At 57.9% G+C, this 18389-nt stretch overlaps 1 protein-coding gene across 3 annotated transcripts in view; it reads left to right on the top strand.

The window, feature by feature from the left end:
- The window catches only part of LOC140390587 (uncharacterized), a 93022-nt gene that overhangs the window by 33722 nt on the left and 40911 nt on the right, over nt 1-18389 (top strand). The window contains exons 5-9 of one of the 3 annotated variants that reach the window (XM_072475790.1): nt 1156-1269; nt 1365-1466; nt 2911-3039; nt 17079-17159; nt 17463-17570. In XM_072475790.1, the coding sequence (XP_072331891.1) occupies nt 1156-1269; nt 1365-1466; nt 2911-3039; nt 17079-17159; nt 17463-17570 (534 nt within the window). The remainder of the gene's footprint in view (nt 1-1155; nt 1270-1364; nt 1467-2910; nt 3040-17078; nt 17160-17462; nt 17571-18389) is intronic. The other 2 variants (XM_072475791.1, XM_072475792.1) reach the window with 2 other exon arrangements.

The following is an 18389-nucleotide window of genomic DNA, read 5'->3' on the forward strand; positions in this document are numbered from 1 at the left end:
GGTGGACTCCGAACCGGAGGTGCGGGGGTCCGTATCCTGCCGTATAAGACCACAGTTTTCCTGACGGCGTGGGGACTGAGTCTCAAAAACGGAAAATCCAGCCCCACTTTGAGAAATCCCCAGACTCGGATGAAGTGTATCTCAGGCTGTCGAGAGAAGCAAGGGAAGAAATGGTCGAGGCTCTGACCATCATTTTCCAACCCTCCCCGGCTAGAGGCCCGGTGTGGGAGGGCAGTGACCATTGTGCCATATTTAAAAAGGGGGAACGGTATAGACTGAGTAATGACGGGCCACATACCCTAACCGCATTTGGTGGGACAATTATTGGGAAATATTCCAGGAAAAAGAGAAATTTCCATTTGGGAAAACTCGGATTAAACCGAGATAGCGGGAAAAACCCTGTCGACCTCACACAATTGAATTGTTTGAGGAGATACCGAGTAGGGATTGCCGAGGGTCGGGAATGTCATGTGGTTAATGTAGATTTGAGAATGGTTTTTCATCAGGTCCCGCAAGGCATTCTAGTCAAAGCAGTAAAAGCTCGCGGTATCCAAGTCAAAGGGGCAAGTTAGGTCTGATATTGTCTCAGAGAATGGAAGCAATGGGTAATGGTCGATGGGTGTTTCTGTAGCTACAAGCAGACTTCTGCAGGGCAGAATGTTGGTTCCTGGCTGCTTGTGGTATATCAGTCGTTTTGACTTGAACTTGGAGGATTTGATTAAGAGGTTTACAGATGATTCGAAATTGCCCGTGTAATTGATAATGACGAAGAGAGCAGTCGACTGAAGGAAGACATCGGATTGTGAGGGGGGGCGCAGTGGTTAGCACTACTGCCTCACAGTGCCAGGGACCTGAGTTCAATTCCGACCTCGGGTCACTGTGTGGAGTCTGCCCGTTCTCCCCGTGTCTGCGTGGGTTTCCTCCGGGTGCTCCGGTTTCCCTCCCACAGTCCAACGATGTGCGGGTTAGGTGGATTGGCCGTGATAAATTGCCCTTAGTGTCCAAAGGTTAGGTGGGGTTGTGTGGGTGGGACGGGAGTTGGGCCAAGTGCTCTTTCAGAGAGTCCGTGCAGACTCGATGGGCCCAGTCCTTCTGCACTGCAGCGATTCTATGTCTGGTACACTGGAATAAATTGATGTTATTTTCACATTTCAGAGATTCTCTTCATTCTTATCTGTGTTGCGTTGATATCCATCGTTGCTTTGGTCAGCGGTTTGACCACCTTCATAGCAACAGTGGTCATAATCATTACCTTAACGGAAACCCAAGGTATTTATGAATAATAAGCAGGTTAAATTGTCAGGCTATTCCTAGATCAAATCGTCATTTGCTGACATTTGCTTTTCCCATTTTGGGATTCACAGATCCTGACCGGCAGAACGAAGTAACCACCATTTTTATGGTCTTTCAACTTGTGTCCATCATCAGCCTGTTGATTGCCTGTGTTCTGTCTGTATTTGAATCGGGTAAGTGGCCTGTTTTACTGATGTCTGAACGCACACACTCGCTACAGTCAGATACCCGCCTGTGGTTCCTGTCATCAAATTAAACCCAGTCGATTTGCAACATTGATGAACCATCATTCAAGCTGCATGGATAGGTTGTGGGGGTCCATACCAGAGAGGGGAAGAAAGATGTTGCCCCTTTAACAGATAAGCATGGTGCTGGGCCTTCACGTGAGGAGCAGGTGCACATCAGTTCTCTGAAATTTGGGTAAATACTGTCCAAATATATTACAATTCTCACCTGTGTTACTTCAGCCAATAAATCTCATTCAGCATAGAGTGGTGCAGTGGTTAGCACTGATGCCTCACAGCGCCAGGGACCCGGGTTTGATTACGGCCTCGGGTGACTGTCTGTGCGGAGTCTGCACCTTCTCCCTGTGTGTGTGTGGGTTTCCTCCGGGCGCTCCGGTTTCCTCCCACAGTCCAAAGATGTGCAGGTCAGGTGGATTGACCACGATCATTGTGCGAGGTGACAGGGCAGGGGAGTGGACCGAGGTCGGAGGGTCGGTGCAGACCCGGTGGACCGAATGGCCTCCTGGACTGCAGGGATTCTAAGGATCTCTGCTCAGCACAGACTGAGACCATTCAGCCAATCTGCCTGCACAAGTCTGTCCGAGCAATGTAGGCACACCCTTGCCTTTTCCCCAGGAAATATTTTCCTTTCAGATAATGATCCAATTCTCTTTCCAAAGTCGCAATTCAATACCACCCCAGCCAGTCAGTCAGCGCCGACCAACTCGCTGTGTGAAAAACATTTTCCTCAGGTCGCCTCATTTCTATTCCCACTCCCCTCCTCCTCAGCTCACTCACCCCCCTCCACCCCCATCTCCTCACCCCTTCGCCACTCAACTCCCTTGCTCCATCCTCCCTCACCCCCTCCTGTCATTAACCTCCCTCACCTATTCTTCCCTGACCCATTCCCTCCTCAGCCCCTCCTCCCTCACCCCCTCCTGTCATTAACATTCCTCTCCCATTCTTCCCTCACCTACTCCCCCCCTCACCCCGTCCTCTCTCATCCCCTCCTCCCACCCATCTCCCTCACACTCCATTCACCTGCCTCACCCACTCCCTCATCAACCCCTCCTCCCACTCACCTCACTCAGCACCTCCTCCCATCCCTTCTTCTGTCACCTCCTCCTCCTCCTCCCATCAAACTCTCCAACCCCTTCTTCCCACCCCCTTCCTCCCTCAGTTCCTCCCTCCTCCGTTAGCACTCTCTGATCGACGTGTTCCTTTAACACTGCAATTGGTTTATTATAAGATGTGTGTTTGACTGGGAAAGACTTTCTCCTGCGCCTCATTGTTCAGTCTTCGAGAAGAGAATCGGTGATTTCAGGATTGTGGATTAGGGACGGAGAGGCCAAACCCTTATTTCACTAACATCTCTCTTCCCTCCCTTTCACAGGCCTCTCCCTGTGGTGCCGAACGACCGCAGGCTTTGGATGTTTCCTGAGTTTAGCAGTGATCATCTACATTTCCATCCTCTATGTCGGTCTGAATACTGATGAATTCCAACCATTTTTATCAAGGAAGAGTAAGTTTAAAGAGTGATATTTCTGCCTGGGCACATGTGTCTATTCTCTGCCTGGAAACTGTTAGAGTCCGCACTCTCCTCCTGGGTTAGAGGGGATTGTCTGGCCTGACAAGACGGGGTTACAAACAGGCAGAGCGGAGGTGACTGACAGACCACCTTCAATTCGCTGCCTTTCGTATGAGTGTCAGAAACAAAATGTTCAGTGAGGCTGGAGGGTGAGTGAGGGATGCTGACGTTGCATTAAGATGAGGCTGAGTGGTAATTATGGGGTGAGGAGGCCCCTCCACACAGCGGGTGGAAGCTACGGTGAGCTCGGTTAGCCTGAGGAGGGCTGTTCCCAACAGCATTGGGGGGAGACACAGGGCAGAACGGAGGGGAATGTCCCACATTTCCTGTACCTGCTCGGAATAGGTCATTGGGAGCTGCCCCCCCCCCCCGATCTCCCCATCCCGATCTCCGCCCCCCCGATCTCCCCCCCCCCCGATCCCCCCCCCGATCTCCCCACCCCGATCTCCCTCCCCGATCTCTCCCCCCCGATCTCCCCCCCCCGATCTCTCCCCCCCGATCTCCCCCCCCCCGATCTCCCCCCCCCCGATCTCCCTCCCCGATCTCTCCCCCCCGATCTCCCCCCGATCTCTCCCCCCGATCTCCCCCCCCCGATCTCCCCCCCGATCTCCCCCCCGATCTCCCCCCCGATCTCCCCACCCCGATCTCCCCATCCCGATCACCGCCCCCCCGATCTCCCCCCCCGATCTCCCCACCCCGATCTCCCTCCCCGATCTCTCCCCCCCGATCTCCCCCCCCCGATCTCCCCACCCCGATCTCCCCCCCCCGATCTCCCCCCCGATCTCCCCCCCCACCGATCTCCCCACCCCGATCTCCCCATCCCGATCTCCGTCCCCCCGATCTCCCCCCCCGATCTCCCCCCCGATCTCCCCCCCCGATCTCCCCACCCCGATCTCCCTCCCCGATCTCTCCCCCCCGATCTCCCCCCCCCGATCTCCCCCCCCGAATCTCCCCCCCCCGATCTCCCCACCCCGATCTCCCTCCCCGATCTCTCCCCCCCGATCTCCCCCCCCCCGATCTCCCCACCCCGATCTCCCCATCCCGATCTCCCCATCCCGATCTCCCCCCCACCGATCTCCCCACCCCGATCTCCCCCCCCCCGATCTCCCCCCCGATCTCCCCATCCCGATCTCCCCCCCCCCGATCTCCCCCCTATCTCCCCTCTCCCCCCCGATCTCCCCCTCCCCCCTCTCCCCCCTATCTCTCCCCCCCGATCTCCCCCCCGATCTCTCCCCACCCCGATCTCCCCACCCCGATCTCCCCATCCCGATCTCCCCATCCCGATCTCCCCATCCCGATCTCCCCCCCCCCGATCTCCCCACCCCGATCTCCCCCCCCCGATCTCCCCCCCGATCTCCCCATCCCGATCTCCCCCCCCCGATCTCCCCCCTATCTCCCCTCTCCCCCCCGATCTCCCCCTCCCCCTCTCCCCCCTATCTCTCCCCCCGATCTCCCCCCCGATCTCTCCCCACCCCGATCTCCCCACCCCGATCTCTCCCCACCCCCGATCTCTCCCCCCACGATCTCCCCCCCGATCTCCCCACCCCGATCTCCCCCCCGATCTCTCCCCCCCGATCGCTCCACCCACGATCTCCCCCCCGATCTCCCCACCCCGATCTCCCCCCCCGATCTCTCCCCCCACGATCTCTCCCCCCCGATCTCCCCCCCCGATCTCCCCACCCCAGATCTCTCCCCCCCGATCTCCCCACCCCGATCTCCCCACCCCGATCTCCCCCCCGATCTCTCCCCCCGATCTCTCCCCCCCGATCTCTCCCCCGATCTCCCCACCCCGATCTCCCCCCCGATCTCTCCCCCCCGATCTCCCCCCCCCGATCTCCCCCCCCGATCTCCCCCCGATCTCTCCCCCCCGATCTCCCCCCCGATCTCTCCCCCCCGATCTCCCCCCCGATCTCTCCCCCCCGATCTCCCCACCCCGATCTCCCCACCCCGATCTCCCCCCCCCGATCTCCCCACCCCGATCTCCCCCCGATCTCTCCCCCCCGATCTACCCCCCGATCTCTCCCCCCCGATCTCCCCCCCGATCTCTCCCCCCCGATCTCTCCCCCCCGATCTCCCCACCCCGATCTCCCCCCGATCTCTCCCCCCCGATCTCTCCCCCGATCTCCCCCCGATCTCTCCCCCCCCCGATCTCCCCACCCCGATCTCTCCCCCCCCCGATCTCCCTGTGTCACCGTTAACCACTCCCCCGATCTCCCTGTGTCACCGTTAACCACTCCCCCCGATCTCCCCACCCCTGATCTCCCTGTGTCACCGTTAACCACTCCCCCTGATCTCCCTGTGTCACCGTTAACCACTCCCCCGATCTCCCTGTGTCACCGTTAACCACTCCCCCTGATCTCCCTGTGTCACCGTTAACCACTCCCCCTGATCTCCCTGTGTCACCGTTAACCACTCCCCCAATCTCCCTGTGTCACCGTTAACCACTCCCCCTGATCTCCCTGTGTCACCGTTAACCACTCCCCCCGATCTCCCTGTGTCACCGTTAACCACTCCCCCTGATCTCCCTGTGTCACCGTTAACCACTCCCCCAATCTCCCTGTGTCACCGTTAACCACTCCCCCTGATCTCCCTGTGTCACCGTTAACCACTCCCCCCGATCTCCCTGTGTCACCGTTAACCACTCCCCCCGATCTCCCTGTGTCACCGTTAACCACTCCCCCCGATCTCCCTGTGTCACCGTTAACCACTCCCCTGATCTCCCTGTGTCACCATTAACCACTCCCCCCGATCTCCCTGTGTCACTGCTAACCATTCCCCCCGGATCTCCCTGTGTCACCGTTAACCACTCCCCCTGATCTCCCTGTGTCACCGTTAACCACTCCCCCCGATCTCCCTGTGTCACCGTTAACCACTCCCCCTGATCTCCCTGTGTCACCGTTAACCACTCCCCCCGATCTCCCTGTGTCACCGTTAACCACTCCCCCTGATCTCCCTGTGTCACCGTTAACCACTCCCCCCGATCTCCCTGTGTCACCGTTAACCACTCCCCCTGATCTCCCTGTGTCACCGTTAACCACTCCCTCTGATCTCCCTGTGTCACCGTTAACCACTCCCCCGATCTCCCTGTGTCACCGTTAACCACTCCCCCAATCTCCCTGTGTCACCGTTAACCACTCCCCCAATCTCCCTGTGTCACCGTTAACCACTCCCCCCGATCTCCCTGTGTCACCGTTAACCAGTCCCCCGATCTCCCTGTGTCACCGTTAACCACTCCCCCGATCTCCCTGTGTCACCGTTAACCACTCCCCCTGATCTCCCTGTGTCACCGTTAACCACTCCCCGATCTCCCTGTGTCACCGTTAACCACTCCCCCCGATCTCCCTGTGTCACCGTTAACCACTCCCCCGATCTCCCTGTGTCACCGTTAACCAGTCCCCCGATCTCCCTGTGTCACCGTTAACCACTCCCCCGATCTCCCTGTGTCACCGTTAACCACTCCCCCCGGATCTCCCTGTGTCACCGTTAACCACTCCCCCGGATCTCCCTGTGTCACCGTTAACCACTCCCCCTGATCTCCCTCTGTCACCGTTAACCACTCCCCCGATCTCCCTGTGTCACCGTTAACCACTCCCCCTGATCTCCCTGTGTCACCGTTAACCACTCCCCCGATCTCCCTGTGTCACCGTTAACCACTCCCCCTGATCTCCGTGTCACCGTTAACCACTCCCCCTGATCTCCCTCTGTCACCGTTAACCACTCCCCCGATCTCCCTGTGTCACCGTTAACCACTCCCCAGGATCTCCCTGTGTCACCGTTAACCACTCCCCAGATCTCCCTGTGTCACCGTTAACCACTCCCCCGATCTCCCTGTGTCACCGTTAACCACTCCCCCGGATCTCCCTGTGTCACCGTTAACCACTCCCCCCGATCTCCCTGTGTCACAGTTAACCACTCCCCCGATCTCCCTGTGTCACCGTTAACCACGCCCCCCGATCTCCCTGTGTCACCGTTAACCACTCCCCCCGCTCTCCCTGTGTCACCGTTAACCACTCCCCCGATCTCCCTGTGTCACCGTTAACCACTCCCCCGATCTCCCTGTGTCACCGTTAACCACTCCCCGATCTCCCTGTGTCACCGTTAACCACTCCCCCTGATCTCCCTGTGTCACCGTTAACCACTCCCCCCGATCTCCCTGTGTCACCGTCAACCACTCCCCCCGATCTCCCTGTGTCACCGTTAACCACTCCCCCTGATCTCCCTGTGTCACCGTTAACCACTCCCCCCGATCTCCCTGTGTCACCGTTAACCACTCCCCCGATCTCCCTGTGTCACCGTTAACCACTCCCCCTGATCTCCCTGTGTCACCGTTAACCACTCCCCCTGATCTCCCTGTGTCACCGTTAACCACTCCCCCCGATCTCCCTGTGTCACCGTTAACCACTCCCCCCGATCTCCCTGTGTCACCGTTAGCCACTCCCCCTGATCTCCCCGTGTCACTGTTAACCACTCCCCCGATCTCCCTGTGTCACCGTTAACCATCCCCCGATCTCCCTGTGTCACCGTTAACCACTCCCCCGATCTCCCTGTGTCACCGTTAACCACTCCCCCTGATCTCCCTGTGTCACCGTTAACCACTCCCCCGGATCTCCCTGTGTCACCGTTAACCACTCCCCCCGATCTCCCTGTGTCACCGTTAACCACTCCCCCCGATCTCCCTGTGTCACCGTTAACCACTCCCCCCGATCTCCCTGTGTCACCGTTAACCACTCCCCCTGATCTCCCGGTGTCACCGTTAACCACTCCCCCGATCTCCCTGTGTCACCATTAACCACTCCCCCCGATCTCCCTGTGTCACCGTTAACCACTCCCCCGATCTCCCGGTGTCACCGTTAACCACTCCCCCCGATCTCCCTGTGTCACCGTTAACCACTCCCCCTGATCTCCCGGTGTCACCGTTAACCACTCCCCCGATCTCCCTGTGTCACCATTAACCACTCCCCCGATCTCCCTGTGTCACAGTTAACCACTCCCCCCGATCTACCTGTGTCACCGTTAACCACTCCCCCGCTCTCCCTGTGTCACCGTTAACCACTCCCCCGATCTCCCTGTGTCACCGTTAACCACTCCCCCGATCTCCCTGTGTCACCGTTAGCCACTCCCCCTGATCTCCCTGTGTCACCATTAACCACTCCCCCCGATCTCCCTGTGTCACCGTTAACCACTCCCCCGATCTCCCTGTGTCACCGTTAACCACTCCCCCGATCTCCGTGTCACCGTTAACCACTCCCCCGATCTCCCTGTGTCACCGTTAACCACTCCCCGATCTCCCTGTGTCACCGTTAACCACTTCCCCCGCTCTCCCTGTGTCACCGTTAACCACTCCCCCGATCTCCCTGTGTCACCGTTAACCACTCCCCCCGATCTCCCTGTGTCACCGTTAACCACTCCCCCCGATCTCCCTGTGTCACCGTTAACCACTCCCCCGATCTCCCTGTGTCACCGTTAACCACTCCCCCGATCTCCCTGTGTCACCGTTAACCACTCCCCCGATCTCCCTGTGTCACCGTTAACCACTCCCCCGATCTCCCTGTGTCACCGTTAACCACTCCCCCGATCTCCCTGTGTCACCGTTAACCACTCCCCCCGATCTCCCTGTGTCACCGTTAACCACTCCCCCGATCTCCCTGTGTCACCGTTAACCACTCCCCGATCTCCCTGTGTCACCGTTAACCACTTCCCCCGCTCTCCCTGTGTCACCGTTAACCACTCCCCCTGATCTCCCTGTGTCACCGTTAACCACTCCCCCCGATCTCCCTGTGTCACCGTTAACCACTCCCCCCGATCTCCCTGTGTCACCGTTAACCACTCCCCCGATCTCCCTGTGTCACCGTTAACCACTCCCCCGATCTCCCTGTGTCACCGTTAACCACTCCCCCGATCTCCCTGTGTCACCGTTAACCACTCCCCCGATCTCCCTGTGTCACCGTTAACCACTCCCCCGATCTCCCTGTGTCACCGTTAACCACTCCCCCGATCTCCCTGTGTCACCGTTAACCACTCCCCCCGATCTCCCTGTGTCACCGTTAACCACTCCCCCGATCTCCCTGTGTCACCGTTAACCATCCCCCGATCTCCCTGTGTCATCGTTAACCACTCCCCCGATCTCCCTGTGTCACCTTTAACCACTCCCCGATCTCCCAGTGTCACCGTTAACCACTCCCCCGATCTCCCTGTGTCACCATTAACCACTCCCCCCGATCTCCCTGTGTCACCGTTAACCACTCCCCCTGATCTCCCGGTGTCACCGTTAACCACTCCCCCGATCTCCCTGTGTCACCGTTAACCACTCCCCCCGATCTCCCTGTGTCACCGTTAACCACTCCCCTGATCTCCCGGTGTCACCGTTAACCACTCCCCCCGATCTCCCGGTGTCACCGTTAACCACTCCCCCCGATCTCCCTGTGTCACCGTTAACCACTCCACCTGATCTCCCTGTGTCACCGTTAACCACTCCCCCCGATCTCCGTGTGTCACCGTTAGCCACTCCCCCTGATCTCCCGGTGTCACCGTTAACCACTCCCCCCGATCTCCCTGTGTCACCGTTAACCACTCCCCCCGATCTCCCTGTGTCACCGTTAACCACTCCCCCCGATCTCCCTGTGTCACCGTTAACCACTCCACCCGATCTCCGTGTCACCGTTAACCACTCCCCCGATCTCCCTGTGTCACCGTCAACCACTCCCCCCGATCTCCCTGTGTCACCGTTAACCACTCCCCCGATCTCCCTGTGTCACAGTTAACCACTCCCCCTGATCTCCCTGTGTCACCGTTAACCACTCCCCCGATCTCCCTGTGTCACAGTTAACCACTCCCCCCGCTCTCCCTGTGTCACCGTTAACCACTCCCCCGATCTCCCTGTGTCACCGTTAACCACTCCCCCGCTCTCCCTGTGTCACCGTTAACCACTCCCCCGATCTCCCTGTGTCACTGTTAACCACTCCCCCCGATCTCCCTGTGTCACCGTTAACCACTCCCCCCGATCTCCCTGTGTCACCGTTAACCACTCCCCCCGATCTCCCTGTGTCACCGTTAACCACTCCCCCCAGATCTCCCTGTGTCACCGCTAACCACTCCCCCCGATCTCCCTGTGTCACCGTTAACCACTCCCCCGATCTCCCTGTGTCACCGTTAACCACTCCCCCGATCTCCCTGTGTCACCGTTAACCACTCCCCGATCTCCCTGTGTCACCGTTAACCACTCCCCCTGATCTCCCTGTGTCACCGTTAACCACTCCCCCCGATCTCCCTGTGTCACCGTTAACCACTCCCCCCGATCTCCCTGTGTCACCGTTAACCACTCCCCCTGATCTCCCTGTGTCACCGTTAACCACTCCCCCCGATCTCCCTGTGTCACCGTTAACCACTCCCCCGATCTCCCTGTGTCACCGTTAACCACTCCCCCTGATCTCCCTGTGTCACCGTTAACCACTCCCCCTGATCTCCCTGTGTCACCGTTAACCACTCCCCCCGATCTCCCTGTGTCACCGTTAACCACTCCCCCCGATCTCCCTGTGTCACCGTTAGCCACTCCCCCTGATCTCCCCGTGTCACTGTTAACCACTCCCCCGATCTCCCTGTGTCACCGTTAACCATCCCCCGATCTCCCTGTGTCACCGTTAACCACTCCCCCGATCTCCCTGTGTCACCGTTAACCACTCCCCCTGATCTCCCTGTGTCACCGTTAACCACTCCCCCGGATCTCCCTGTGTCACCGTTAACCACTCCCCCCGATCTCCCTGTGTCACCGTTAACCACTCCCCCCGATCTCCCTGTGTCACCGTTAACCACTCCCCCCGATCTCCCTGTGTCACCGTTAACCACTCCCCCTGATCTCCCGGTGTCACCGTTAACCACTCCCCCGATCTCCCTGTGTCACCATTAACCACTCCCCCCGATCTCCCTGTGTCACCGTTAACCACTCCCCCTGATCTCCCGGTGTCACCGTTAACCACTCCCCCCGATCTCCCTGTGTCACCGTTAACCACTCCCCCTGATCTCCCGGTGTCACCGTTAACCACTCCCCCGATCTCCCTGTGTCACCATTAACCACTCCCCCGATCTCCCTGTGTCACAGTTAACCACTCCCCCCGATCTACCTGTGTCACCGTTAACCACTCCCCCGCTCTCCCTGTGTCACCGTTAACCACTCCCCCGATCTCCCTGTGTCACCGTTAACCACTCCCCCGATCTCCCTGTGTCACCGTTAGCCACTCCCCCTGATCTCCCTGTGTCACCATTAACCACTCCCCCCGATCTCCCTGTGTCACCGTTAACCACTCCCCCGATCTCCCTGTGTCACCGTTAACCACTCCCCCGATCTCCGTGTCACCGTTAACCACTCCCCCGATCTCCCTGTGTCACCGTTAACCACTCCCCCCGATCTCCCTGTGTCACCGTTAACCACTCCCCCCGATCTCCCTGTGTCACAGTTAACCACTCCCCCGATCTCCCTGTGTCACCGTTAACCACGCCCCCCGATCTCCCTGTGTCACCGTTAACCACTCCCCCCGCTCTCCCTGTGTCACCGTTAACCACTCCCCCGATCTCCCTGTGTCACCGTTAACCACTCCCCCGATCTCCCTGTGTCACCGTTAACCACTCCCCGATCTCCCTGTGTCACCGTTAACCACTCCCCCTGATCTCCCTGTGTCACCGTTAACCACTCCCCCCGATCTCCCTGTGTCACCGTCAACCACTCCCCCCGATCTCCCTGTGTCACCGTTAACCACTCCCCCTGATCTCCCTGTGTCACCGTTAACCACTCCCCCCGATCTCCCTGTGTCACCGTTAACCACTCCCCCGATCTCCCTGTGTCACCGTTAACCACTCCCCCTGATCTCCCTGTGTCACCGTTAACCACTCCCCCTGATCTCCCTGTGTCACCGTTAACCACTCCCCCCGATCTCCCTGTGTCACCGTTAACCACTCCCCCCGATCTCCCTGTGTCACCGTTAGCCACTCCCCCTGATCTCCCCGTGTCACTGTTAACCACTCCCCCGATCTCCCTGTGTCACCGTTAACCATCCCCCGATCTCCCTGTGTCACCGTTAACCACTCCCCCGATCTCCCTGTGTCACCGTTAACCACTCCCCCTGATCTCCCTGTGTCACCGTTAACCACTCCCCCGGATCTCCCTGTGTCACCGTTAACCACTCCCCCCGATCTCCCTGTGTCACCGTTAACCACTCCCCCCGATCTCCCTGTGTCACCGTTAACCACTCCCCCCGATCTCCCTGTGTCACCGTTAACCACTCCCCCTGATCTCCCGGTGTCACCGTTAACCACTCCCCCGATCTCCCTGTGTCACCATTAACCACTCCCCCCGATCTCCCTGTGTCACCGTTAACCACTCCCCCGATCTCCCGGTGTCACCGTTAACCACTCCCCCCGATCTCCCTGTGTCACCGTTAACCACTCCCCCTGATCTCCCGGTGTCACCGTTAACCACTCCCCCGATCTCCCTGTGTCACCATTAACCACTCCCCCGATCTCCCTGTGTCACAGTTAACCACTCCCCCCGATCTACCTGTGTCACCGTTAACCACTCCCCCGCTCTCCCTGTGTCACCGTTAACCACTCCCCCGATCTCCCTGTGTCACCGTTAACCACTCCCCCGATCTCCCTGTGTCACCGTTAGCCACTCCCACTGATCTCCCTGTGTCACCATTAACCACTCCCCCCGATCTCCCTGTGTCACCGTTAACCACTCCCCCGATCTCCCTGTGTCACCGTTAACCACTCCCCCGATCTCCGTGTCACCGTTAACCACTCCCCCGATCTCCCTGTGTCACCGTTAACCACTCCCCGATCTCCCTGTGTCACCGTTAACCACTTCCCCCGCTCTCCCTGTGTCACCGTTAACCACTCCCCCTGATCTCCCTGTGTCACCGTTAACCACTCCCCCCGATCTCCCTGTGTCACCGTTAACCACTCCCCCCGATCTCCCTGTGTCACCGTTAACCACTCCCCCGATCTCCCTGTGTCACCGTTAACCACTCCCCCCGATCTCCCTGTGTCACCGTTAACCACTCCCCCCGATCTCCCTGTGTCACCGTTAACCACTCCACCCGATCTCCGTGTCACCGTTAACCACTCCCCCGATCTCCCTGTGTCACCGTCAACCACTCCCCCCGATCTCCCTGTGTCACCGTTAACCACTCCCCCGATCTCCCTGTGTCACAGTTAACCACTCCCCCTGATCTCCCTGTGTCACCGTTAACCACTCCCCCGATCTCCCTGTGTCACAGTTAACCACTCCCCCCGCTCTCCCTGTGTCACCGTTAACCACTCCCCCGATCTCCCTGTGTCACCGTTAACCACTCCCCCGCTCTCCCTGTGTCACCGTTAACCACTCCCCCGATCTCCCTGTGTCACTGTTAACCACTCCCCCCGATCTCCCTGTGTCACCGTTAACCACTCCCCCCGATCTCCCTGTGTCACCGTTAACCACTCCCCCCGATCTCCCTGTGTCACCGTTAACCACTCCCCCCAGATCTCCCTGTGTCACCGCTAACCACTCCCCCCGATCTCCCTGTGTCACCGTTAACCACTCCCCCGATCTCCCTGTGTCACCGTTAACCACTCCCCCGATCTCCCTGTGTCACCGTTAACCACTCCCCGATCTCCCTGTGTCACCGTTAACCACTCCCCCTGATCTCCCTGTGTCACCGTTAACCACTCCCCCCGATCTCCCTGTGTCACCGTTAACCACTCCCCCCGATCTCCCTGTGTCACCGTTAACCACTCCCCCTGATCTCCCTGTGTCACCGTTAACCACTCCCCCCGATCTCCCTGTGTCACCGTTAACCACTCCCCCGATCTCCCTGTGTCACCGTTAACCACTCCCCCTGATCTCCCTGTGTCACCGTTAACCACTCCCCCTGATCTCCCTGTGTCACCGTTAACCACTCCCCCCGATCTCCCTGTGTCACCGTTAACCACTCCCCCCGATCTCCCTGTGTCACCGTTAGCCACTCCCCCTGATCTCCCCGTGTCACTGTTAACCACTCCCCCGATCTCCCTGTGTCACCGTTAACCATCCCCCGATCTCCCTGTGTCACCGTTAACCACTCCCCCGATCTCCCTGTGTCACCGTTAACCACTCCCCCTGATCTCCCTGTGTCACCGTTAACCACTCCCCCGGATCTCCCTGTGTCACCGTTAACCACTCCCCCCGATCTCCCTGTGTCACCGTTAACCACTCCCCCCGATCTCCCTGTGTCACCGTTAACCACTCCCCCCGATCTCCCTGTGTCACCGTTAACCACTCCCCCTGATCTCCCGGTGTCACCGTTAACCACTCCCCCGATCTCCCTGTGTCACCATTAACCACTCCCCCCGATCTCCCTGTGTCACCGTTAACCACTCCCCCTGATCTCCCGGTGTCACCGTTAACCACTCCCCCCGATCTCCCTGTGTCACCGTTAACCACTCCCCCTGATCTCCCGGTGTCACCGTTAACCACTCCCCCGATCTCCCTGTGTCACCATTAACCACTCCCCCGATCTCCCTGTGTCACAGTTAACCACTCCCCCCGATCTACCTGTGTCACCGTTAACCACTCCCCCGCTCTCCCTGTGTCACCGTTAACCACTCCCCCGATCTCCCTGTGTCACCGTTAACCACTCCCCCGATCTCCCTGTGTCACCGTTAGCCACTCCCCCTGATCTCCCTGTGTCACCATTAACCACTCCCCCCGATCTCCCTGTGTCACCGTTAACCACTCCCCCGATCTCCCTGTGTCACCGTTAACCACTCCCCCGATCTCCGTGTCACCGTTAACCACTCCCCCGATCTCCCTGTGTCACCGTTAACCACTCCCCGATCTCCCTGTGTCACCGTTAACCACTTCCCCCGCTCTCCCTGTGTCACCGTTAACCACTCCCCCTGATCTCCCTGTGTCACCGTTAACCACTCCCCCCGATCTCCCTGTGTCACCGTTAACCACTCCCCCCGATCTCCCTGTGTCACCGTTAACCACTCCCCGATCTCCCAGTGTCACCGTTAACCACTCCCCCCGATCTCCCTGTGTCACCGTTAACCACTCCCCCGATCTCCCTGTGTCACCGTTAACCACTCCCCCGATCTCCCTGTGTCACCGTTAACCACTCCCCCGATCTCCCTGTGTCACCGTTAACCATCCCCCGATCTCCCTGTGTCATCGTTAACCACTCCCCCGATCTCCCTGTGTCACCTTTAACCACTCCCCGATCTCCCAGTGTCACCGTTAACCACTCCCCCGATCTCCCTGTGTCACCATTAACCACTCCCCCCGATCTCCCTGTGTCACCGTTAACCACTCCCCCTGATCTCCCGGTGTCACCGTTAACCACTCCCCCGATCTCCCTGTGTCACCGTTAACCACTCCCCCCGATCTCCCTGTGTCACCGTTAACCACTCCCCAGATCTCCCGGTGTCACCGTTAACCACTCCCCCCGATCTCCCGGTGTCACCGTTAACCACTCCCCCCGATCTCCCTGTGTCACCGTTAACCACTCCACCTGATCTCCCTGTGTCACCGTTAACCACTCCCCCCGATCTCCGTGTGTCACCGTTAGCCACTCCCCCTGATCTCCCGGTGTCACCGTTAACCACTCCCCCCGATCTCCCTGTGTCACCGTTAACCACTCCCCCCGATCTCCCTGTGTCACCGTTAACCACTGCCCCCGATCTCCCTGTGTCACCGTTAACCACTCCCCCCGATCTCCGTGTCACCGTTAACCACTCCCCCGATCTCCCTGTGTCACCGTCAACCACTCCCCCCGATCTCCCTGTGTCACCGTTAACCACTCCCCCGATCTCCCTGTGTCACAGTTAACCACTCCCCCTGATCTCCCTGTGTCACCGTTAACCACTCCCCCGATCTCCCTGTGTCACAGTTAACCACTCCCCCCGCTCTCCCTGTGTCACCGTTAACCACTCCCCCGATCTCCCTGTGTCACCGTTAACCACTCCCCCGCTCTCCCTGTGTCACCGTTAACCACTCCCCCGATCTCCCTGTGTCACTGTTAACCACTCCCCCCGATCTCCCTGTGTCACCGTTAACCACTCCCCCCGATCTCCCTGTGTCACCGTTAACCACTCCCCCCGATCTCCCTGTGTCACCGTTAACCACTCCCCCCAGATCTCCCTGTGTCACCGCTAACCACTCCCCCCGATCTCCCTGTGTCACCGTTAACCACTCCCCCGATCTCCCTGTGTCACCGTTAGCCTCACCCCCTGATCTCCCTGTGTCACCATTAACCACTCCCCCCGATCTCCCTGTGTCACAGTTAACCACTCCCCCCGATCTCCCTGTGTCACCGTTAACCACTCCCCCGCTCTCCCTGTGTCACCGTTAACCACTCCCCCGATCTTCCTGTGTCACCGTTAACCACTCCCCCGATCTCCCTGTGTCACCGTTAGCCACTCCCCCTGATCTCCCTGTGTCACCATTAACCACTCCCCCCGATCTCCCTGTGTCACCGTTAACCACTCCCCCGATCTCCCTGTGTCACCGTTAACCACTCCCCCGATCTCCGTGTCACCGTTAACCACTCCCCCTGATATATTCCTCCTGTCTGCAGGGGGCAGACTCTCCCCCGCAGGATATGTAAAGAATGTCGCCTTCATGTGGAGATGCCGGCGTTGGACTGGGTTGGGCACAGTAAGAAGTCTTACAACACCAGGTTAAAGTCCAACAGGTTTGTTTGGAATCACTAGCTTTCGGAGCGCTGCTCCTTCCTCAGGTGAATGAAGGAGCTGTGCTCCGAAAGCTAGGGATTCGAAACAAACATGTTGGACTTTAACCTGGTGTTGTAAAACTTCTCAATGAATGGAAGCCCGAGCTTTTTAAAGAATGTTTCTTTGGTCTGTGGAACATTTAACCCGATGTATTTGATAAATGGTTGTGGCTTTTAATTGGTCTGGTTAGAATCCAGAAGGCTGATTTAAAATTGTTTCTCTCCTGACAGTTCATCGTTGTATCATCTTGATATGTGAAATTCTTTGTGTGGCAATTTCAGTTTCTCTAATTCAACAATCAATAAAAACTGGTGAGTAATTGAGAAATATCATTTACCCAATAAAGCGGCAATATTGTGGGGTCTCGTTATCATTTCCCTTTGAAAGAGAGGGGAATCTGTTGGTTCACCGCATGAACCTCCTGCAAACTACGTTTGCGTGTCTCTGTATAGAGTCTGTTTAACATCAATGTCACGATAACCCAGATGTGACCCCGATTCTCCTGATGTTGATGAAAAAGGTCCATTTTCGGGAGTTCAGGGAAGTTAAATCCTGCTGTAATTTTTCTCTGTCCTGTCTGCTCTGCCTATCACTCAGATTTCATTTCTCCTCAGTTACATTGTGCCGTTATCCACACCAACTTCTAATTGTGAGGGGTTTAGAGGTTGTGCTCGTCTACATATTCCCCGTGTTTCTCTTTACCATCTTCTACATCGTGCACCGTAAGTAATCAGTTGCGGAGATCTGGTTATGATTTGGAGAGTTTGTTAGAATTTTCCAATCTGATTGTAATTTTGTTCCCCACTATCTCGGGAAGAAAGAAGCACACACAGCAATGTTAGCTTGGACTGCTTCACGGCGACATGGGTCTGAAGTTTTGTTGCCAGGACCTTTTCCCACCTTTTGAATGAGATGTGAGTGAGGAATCCACGAGGTTTGGTAGCGGAAGCCAGAGTGCGGTAGCCGATTAAGTGACTGCTCCAGGAGTCCACTTCAGGTTGGACCATGAGGTGGCCATCCGTCAGAGGTGGGCAGTTGCCGGTCTAGATGGGAGAAGGAAGAAGTGTTCAAGATGTAGGTGTCCTCTGAAGACATAAGTAGCCGCAGTTCTCAACCCATGGTTGTGGGCCTCCTTCATCAGATGACCTGTGGCTGCAACTACAGCCCTCTGTCAATCACTACTGCTGGGATTGGGAATGGAGAAGAGTTCATGGAGACAGCACTGCGCTCTGGCCACTGGAAGGCTACTCCCATACTTGGGCCTGGGTTTGGCCTTATCGCTGAGTCCGCCTGACCACCAGAATATTCAAGATGGCGTCAGGAAAGACCATTAAGAGACCCTGTAATCGGCTTGACTGTTTACCTATCGCTGGTGGGTGTATATCCCTTTCCACACCTTGCGCCCCAAAGCCACTTTGAGAACCCTGACCATCAAACCCCTCGTGACAACACGGCTAAATCAGCGATCGGGTCACGGCTGGTCACACTGATTATTGTCTGTGTTGCGTAGCCTGTCTGTCCGACCAAACTCCCCCAGGACA

The sequence above is a fragment of the Scyliorhinus torazame genome, chromosome 14 (genome assembly GCF_047496885.1).
Source record: "Scyliorhinus torazame isolate Kashiwa2021f chromosome 14, sScyTor2.1, whole genome shotgun sequence".
Lineage (NCBI taxonomy): Eukaryota > Metazoa > Chordata > Chondrichthyes > Carcharhiniformes > Scyliorhinidae > Scyliorhinus > Scyliorhinus torazame.